The following is a 7,764-nucleotide window of genomic DNA, read 5'->3' as shown; positions in this document are numbered from 1 at the left end:
CCGATTCGATTAATCGATTACTAAATTAGTTGACAACTAATTGAATAATCGATTCGATTACGATTAATCGATAAATCATTGCAGCCCTAGAGCAGGGATACTCAAATAGATTTACCTGTGGGCCACATTACAAAAATGGCAAGGGGCCAGGGGCCAGTAGATAAAATTACGACATTAATGATACTTGATAACTTCTCTCTTTCAATTGCTTTATTTTCGCAAAATGTATCAAAGTACAATGTGCATGCACACAATATGTAAATAAATAAATGTGTTACATTTTCTTGCATAAACACAAAGCTGTTTCCATAACTGCACAAATTATTGCACATAACATGAGTAGCTGTTATAATAACATAATAACATAACATGAGTAGCTCTTTGCCTGCCTGCCTGCCTGTCTGTCTGTCTGTCCATGAGTAGTTATTTGTCTGTCTGTCAATGAGTAGCTGTCTTACTGTCTGCCTGTCTATGAGTAGCTGTCTGCCTGCCTGTCTATGAGTAGCTGTCTGTCTGCCTGCCTGCCTGTCCAATTGTCCATGAGTAGCTGTCTGTCTGCCTGTCTGAGTAGCTGTCTGCCTGCCTGCCTAATTGTCCATGAGTAGCTGTCTGTCTGCCTGTCTATGAGTAGCTGTCTGCCTGCCTGCCTAATTGTCCATGAGTAGCTGTCTGTCTGCCTGTCTATGAGTAGCTGTCTGCCTTCCTGCCTGTCCAATTGTCCATGAGTAGCTGTCTGTCTGTCTATGAGTAGCTGTCTGCCTTCCTGCCTGTCCAATTGTCCATGAGTAGCTGTCTGCCTGCCTGTCCAATTCTCCATGAGTAGCTGTCTGTCTGCCTGTCTATGAGTAGCTGTCTGACTGCCTGCCTGTCCAAATCTCCATGAGTAGCTGTCTGTCTGTCTGCCTGTCTATGAGTAGCTGTCTGCCTGCCTGCCAGCCAGCAAGTTGGTTAACAGAAAATAAATTGTTATGGCTGAGTAAAATAAAATACAATAAACACAATTTGCCTGAAAATAGATTACCCAGCTATGACCTTTTTCATGAAAAAAATGAGTAGTGATATGGCTGACTGAGTAAAATAAAACAATCTACCTGAAAATAGATAGCTATAAGTGAAGAGCAATTTCCGCAATTTCCATTTCCACAATTTCCATTTCCACCATTTCCGCAATTTCCGCAATTTCCGCAATTTCCATTTCCACCATTTCCGCAATTTCCGCAATTACAATTTCCGCAATTTCCATTTCCATTTCCAACTATTAATGGCAGCTGGGTTTCATCATTCAAATAAAATAGAATTCTGTCCGTTTAGCTATAAAATTATGTCAGGGAATAGGGATACACAGTATATGTCTTTCATTTGCATTGCATCTCCCCCCCAAGCTTTTATTTTCGTTCGAGTAATAGTACAACTCTAATAGTATTACTTATAATAATGTAATTAAAGATAACTTCATTCAGATTTATTTATTTTTATTTCATTTTCCAGATTTACTTTTCTTCTTTTTTTTAGATTTTCATTGGTGGGCCAGTCATAATGGTCCCGCGGGCCTGATGTGGCCCGCGGGCCTGAGGTTGAGTATCACTGCCCTAGAGCACGCGTGTGACAATTTCACAGGACTGCGGCCACTTAAATACGTTGTCAGCTCTCAACTTCTCGTCCAAAATAAACACACGCCTCTCATTGAAAATTAATTACTAGGAGTGTCTGAAAAGGCCTTAAGATGTATTTTCTTGTTTGACTACTCTGACATTGTAGGCTGCATCATTCATTAGAAATTTGTAATACAAAAAAGGGAAATGTGCACAATATCATTGACAAAAGAGGAGAAGAGCTGTTTTTACCATTGTCCTAGTCGGTGCTTACTAGTAATATATTACTGTAACATTACTTTACCCAGGAAAGAGTAAGGTATTACTCTGTCAAAACAGTAATATTATACCATATTACTTTGTAGAAAATAGCACATGTGTTGTTTTGTTGGCTGCCATTTGAAAACAGATTTATTTTATAGCCTTTTTGGCAGATTTGCGACTTCTTAATATCAAAACAATTGGATTCGATTCAGTTCTATCTCTTCGCTATATTAACTAATTTGGCTGGAGACCCCTGGGGGTCACCAGACCCCACTGATATAGTGTGTCAGGCTGAATGAGAGGGCCCGGGCCCTTGTTCGGCCTATAGTTGCACTGTGAACATATCACAATCCAGTAGATGGCAGTATTGCAATGATTATGACACCAAACAACCACCATAAAAGGCACCAGGATCAAGGAGTCTCCCTCTTGTATCTTGCATTAGCTATATCAAAATATACAGAGTTGTAAAAATGTGTACAATGTACAAATGCTTAAGCAATAAGGAAGAACAACACAGAAACCCACAAACAACCTTTTCTTTCTTTCTTTGTTTCAAGTTAACCACCACATCCTGATGAGATGAGTGATGATTCACACTCACTAAAGCAGTAAGCTGTAACTAAGGGGCTATATGTGTCTAGAGAGAGACAGGAAACTATTAAAAAAAAACCCACTACTGTGCATAGTGTGCATGACTCCTTTGTAGTCTCTCTCTCTCTCTCTCTCTCACACGCACGCACACACACGCACGCACACTTCAAAGGAGCTGTCAAAAGTGTCAAAAACTCAAAATGGAATAAAAACTGTTGAAAATGGGGAAAGTATACAGTTGGAGGGGGTACACGTGACAGACATATGGACACACACACACACACACACACACACACACACACACACACACACACACACACACACACACACACACACACACACAGAAAAATATACCTAAATAGTGTAGTAATAGGGACTAAATCGATGAGGATGAACTGAAATGAATTCATCTAAATATACTGTATGTTGAAGCCAGTGCATATACTTGCATTAAAAGATGGCCATCATAGTCTGTCTGAAATCCAAAACGGACGTATACGCACAAAATAATAATATTTAGAATTATGAACAAAATGATACGTACAAGGGGAAAGAATGCAGTCCACACACTGTTTTGCAGCTCCCAGGATATTTTATGTTGGTTAAAGACACTATAGATATAGACTGACATACATTATGCAATGAGTGAGAAAGGGACAAACAAGGACACATGTATTATATTATGTGTTATATATGTATATTATGTATATGTATTATCTTATATTATATTATGTGTAATATATGCTGTGTTAAGTGGAACTCGATTTCGATAAGCCATGTCACAGTTAATCCAACATTGCAAGTATTAGATGCAACGCATGCAGTTTCTAAAGAGACACTAAAGAGAAAAAAGTGAAAACATATTCCAAGGTTAACCAATTTTTAGAACATGATCAATATCATTGTCAGAGTCATGCGTCGTGTAGGCAACACTTCATACCAACATCCTTGGAATAAGAATTAACAGTAAAGAAGGCCCTTAATAAAGTTAATACTGGTGACACTGTGGTATTGTAGACAAGTGTTATACACACATGGCTTTTGTCTAGTTTCCTGTTCACACCTAGATATAGCCAGTTAAAATCTAGTCTCATTTTCAATAGTGTTTGAGATGATGACACATTGAAGTGGCTACATGGCCACTGACAAACAATAGACTGCTAGAAAAAGAATCATGTGTGATAAACAACACCGGCACAGGTCACTTTAGAATCTGTCTGCTCTGCTCTCACATGAGGATATTATGTGAGTATACAAGGAGGCATGTCTATTTACAGTATGTTGACAATATAGAAGTGAAAGGCTGCGAGTCAACCAGTGTTTCTAACTTGTATAGTTAGACAAGTTGACTGTCTTTAAACGTTAACTTTGTCCACGCGTATAGACATAGTTGGTGGTTTGTGTTAATATGATTAAGAGTTGACTAGTTGCTAGGTTTAATTAAATGACACGAAGAATACTAAACTTCTTCTCACAGATTGTGTTGCTTGTTGCTGATCCAGCACAGAATTTATTAAGCCATCCTCCATCCTTGTAGTATGCACAGTCAAAGTCAAGATAGGTACTAGGATGTCCACTGGCCCAGTTCCTGCAGAGTAAACAACATGCTGTAAGTTTAACCACATCCACTCAGTCACTCTCATACAGTGACTTTGATAGAATTATAGAATAGAAACACATGTAAAAATGTCTCACTGTGTTGTCAGGTTTGTTCCATCCACCCACGTCCATATGCCGCCAGTCCTTTTCAAACCAATCCATGATGTTGTATATCCACGGGTCAATCCTTCAATGAATTCCTGATGATTTGTCAATGATTGAACAATGATTAATTAATTGTATCTACATTCAGGATTTTGCTATAATCATGGAAATATATCACTTGCATCTGCAGGACAATTGGGCATGTGTGCACTGCACGCACACACACACACACACACACACACACACACACACACACACACACACACACACACACACACACACACACACACACACACACACACACACACACACACACACACACACACACACACACACACACACACACACACACACACACACACACACACACACACACACACACTACTAACCTCTTCTTCAGTATTGTCAATGACCACCAGATCTGCTCCTATCTTCAGACATTGGTCTCTGCTTTCCTGCCAGGTTGTCCTTCCAGTAATTCTGCAATAAAATGTGCATCCAAACTCCTTCCATGCTCCACTGGAACACGGCATGACTATAGACATCAAAGGGTGGGGGGGGGGGGGGGGGGCAATGTCGCATTAAAATGAATATGTGACTGCTTTAGGGCAATAAATGACAACAGATGTCATCTGGCTGATATAAATACTTCCCCCTCACTTTACACAAGTGTGACATTTTTTGTTCCTGTCACAAAGAAGATTGCAGTGTGTGTGTGTGTGTGTGTGTGTGTGTGTGTGTGTGTGTGTGTGTGTGTGTGTGTGTGTGTGTGTGTGTGTGTGTGTGTGTGTGTTTGTGTGTGTCGATCTAAAATAAAGGGATTTAAGATAATTAAAGCTGCACTGAGTCCAGTGCATTCTGGTCCAGGACTTTTTACTCTTCGCCAATAGAAGTCTATGTAGAAGAGACACCATTGGACTGACCCCATCAAGTGAACAGAGTTGTCACAACTCTCTAGTCTAAACGGTACTGATGGTAGGCCTATCGTCTATATTCCCTCAAAAGTCTAAACTCTCACCGTCTCTCGACGTCTCTGTCTTAAACTCAATAAGCTGGTCTCTCACTAGGAGGGTCATGCACTTATGTCTGGTCTCCAGCTGGTCTCTCTCCATGGTCATGCTCTTATATCTGGCCTCCAGCTGGTCTCTTTCTAGGGTCATGTTCTCATATCTGGCCTCCAGCTGGTCTCTCTCCAGCAGTGTGCAGTTCTCTAGCTGCAAGCTGCGATCTGCAAAGCACAAAAATACTCATGATAAACACAAATGATGAAATTAAGTACAGTATCTGTGTGGAAAGGTTCCAGGGGACAGCTAAATGGTAGTGTACAATCCTCATGTCTTAACTTTGACTGTGTTCTTTTGGTTCCATACATACACACCTCGACATTAAAAAGGTTGAGAATCACTGAGTATATTAATGTATAATGTAAACTTTAACTGTGCAAATAGGGTTTGGTTTATGAGCTATATAAAAAGTGAGGAAGTGACCTTTGTCAAATAGTAATGATAATCTTTATTGTCCCGGAGGATATTTGTCTTCACAATCTGTTCAACAGTTCAACACCCACATCAAAAACAACACAGAGCACATAACACCAAGACATTACACAAAACAAAAAACTAAACATGAGGTCCCCACTGTGTACAGAACCATCCTATCGGCGGGGCAGTTTGTTTAATGCCGCGATGGCCGAGGGGACAAAACTCCTACTAAAACGGACCTTTTTCCATGGCAAGGTTCTGTATCTTTGTACTCACATTGCAGGGCCATCTCTGTGGTTCTCATTGCTAATAGAACACACAGCATAGTAAGAATCACTGCACACCCTCTGACGATGTCTCTCTCGATGGTGAGTTTTCTCTGGATTCTCCGTTCTCTCTGCAGGGCAACTGGAGGATACAGTTGCATACGATAATACAGTTCAACGTTCATATTGATCAGCTTCAATGTTTACTTTAATATGATATAATTAAGTGATTTGGTGCGCCAGTTTTTCTCACTTGTACTGGTTTCTCGCTTGTACTGTAACATATTTATAATATTGGAGATTGGCATGGCCATAAAGCTGTGAGTTGCACCATGATCCAAGCAATCCAGGAGAACATTTTGATTAAACGACAGTTCAAGTCAACAGTATAGGCCAGAATGTAACGTGGCCTCGCACACAAATTGTATGGCCGATCGATTCAGCGGTGTCCAATATAGGCCAGGGGTTCTCAACCCGTGGATCGCGACCCCTAGGGGGGGTCGCCAAATAAATGTCTTTCTTTTTTTTTTGCAACTGAATGGCTTGAAAATAGAAATGAAGAGTTTACATGGTACACATAGTACATGCATAAACCTTCCTTAAAGGACCACTTCACCACTTTTCAACTTACTATTATATCTTCATATCCTCACAAATAATCATGAAAAAATGGCGCAATTTTTTCCTACTCTGTCTGTGTCCCATAGGAGGGCTGTGGGCAGTTCAGAAACTGTCTTCCAAATCGATGGGGAATACAAGATAATATAAACTGCAGGCTTACTAGTCCTGAAAAGTTGCAATGCGAAAATGGAATCCATCGTTCTCACGCTAATGAAAATTTAAACATTTTTATATAATAAATCTGCCTAATGATGATGTCACTGGAAGACGGTTTCTAAACTGCCCACAGCCCTCCTATGAGACAGACAGAGTAGAAAAAAATCGTGCCATTTTATCATGATTATTAGTGAGGACCTGTTATATGAAGATAGGTTGAAAAGTGGTGAAGTGGTCCTTTAATGATTATATCTAGTTTCAGCATTCATTTGATGATATATTTTCTCTAATGTTATGGTTGTTTGCAGTCAGTTTGTATTGGGGGTGGGGAGGGGGGCCGGGGCGGGGGTCGCGAGACATGGCCCAAAGTATTTCCGAGGGTCCCCAGCCAAAAACATTGAGATCCCCTGAAATAGGCTATTAGCTCTACACAGACGGCCACACATGGACACAAACTGCAGCGACAGTGGTGAAAACACACAGGCCTGGAGGAAGATAATGAGAGAAGTTCCAAATCATAATGTTTCTTTGATTGTTATTGGTCCAAAAATGTCGGCACGTCCCTTGTAACCATTGATAACTACTACTTTAAATGTCCATGACTTGAATACAGGGACCCCAGTGGAAACAAGCCATATCGTGGTTGCTTGGGTTCAATCCTTTTAACATATATCTATGATTATTTATGATTATGATATCATAAGTATCAATATTTGGTGACATTAAAGCAGCAGACGAGAGATAGAACAGTGTAATTGTGTTCATGTGTACCTTGATCTCCTGGAGCCTCCTGTGAGCCAGCAGAGCCTTGGTCTTCTGGGAGACTGTCTGACGTCACAACGTTCACCTCCTTCCTCCTCCTGCCTCTCCTCCCTGACTCCTCCATCTTTGATCCCACTGGATCACCACTGTGACGGAAAAGAACAGCATAAGGATAATAAAACTAAATAAAACAAGGACAAAATAAATGTATGGACAATAATCAGTAAAAGTATGCTAATCATTGGAGGACAGTAAAAGTATATAAAAGTATTTGTGAAAATCACCCGGGTTTAGTTTTCTAGGGATATTACCATATAGTTATAA

General features: G+C 40.2%; 1 protein-coding gene across 1 annotated transcript; it reads right to left on the bottom strand.

Annotated features, from left to right (window-relative positions):
• Positions 1–3,890: 3,890 nt before the first annotated feature.
• LOC308315159 (uncharacterized protein) lies at positions 3,891–7,564 on the bottom strand (the record flags this gene model as incomplete). Its single annotated transcript, XM_080762999.1, has 6 exons — positions 3,891–4,038; positions 4,146–4,249; positions 4,544–4,689; positions 5,173–5,382; positions 5,912–6,043; positions 7,450–7,564. The coding sequence occupies 6 exons, from the start codon at positions 7,562–7,564 to the stop codon at positions 3,891–3,893; spliced, it is 855 nt and encodes a 284-aa protein (XP_080619125.1).
• Positions 7,565–7,764: the final 200 nt, after the last annotated feature.

The sequence above is a fragment of the Protomyctophum bolini genome, assembly GCF_963924005.1.
Source record: "Protomyctophum bolini genome assembly, chromosome: 5".
In the NCBI taxonomy this organism is placed as follows: Eukaryota; Metazoa; Chordata; class Actinopteri; order Myctophiformes; family Myctophidae; genus Protomyctophum; species Protomyctophum bolini.
The sequence above is the reverse complement of the archived record's forward strand: the minus strand, read 5'-3'. Positions and strand labels throughout refer to the sequence as shown.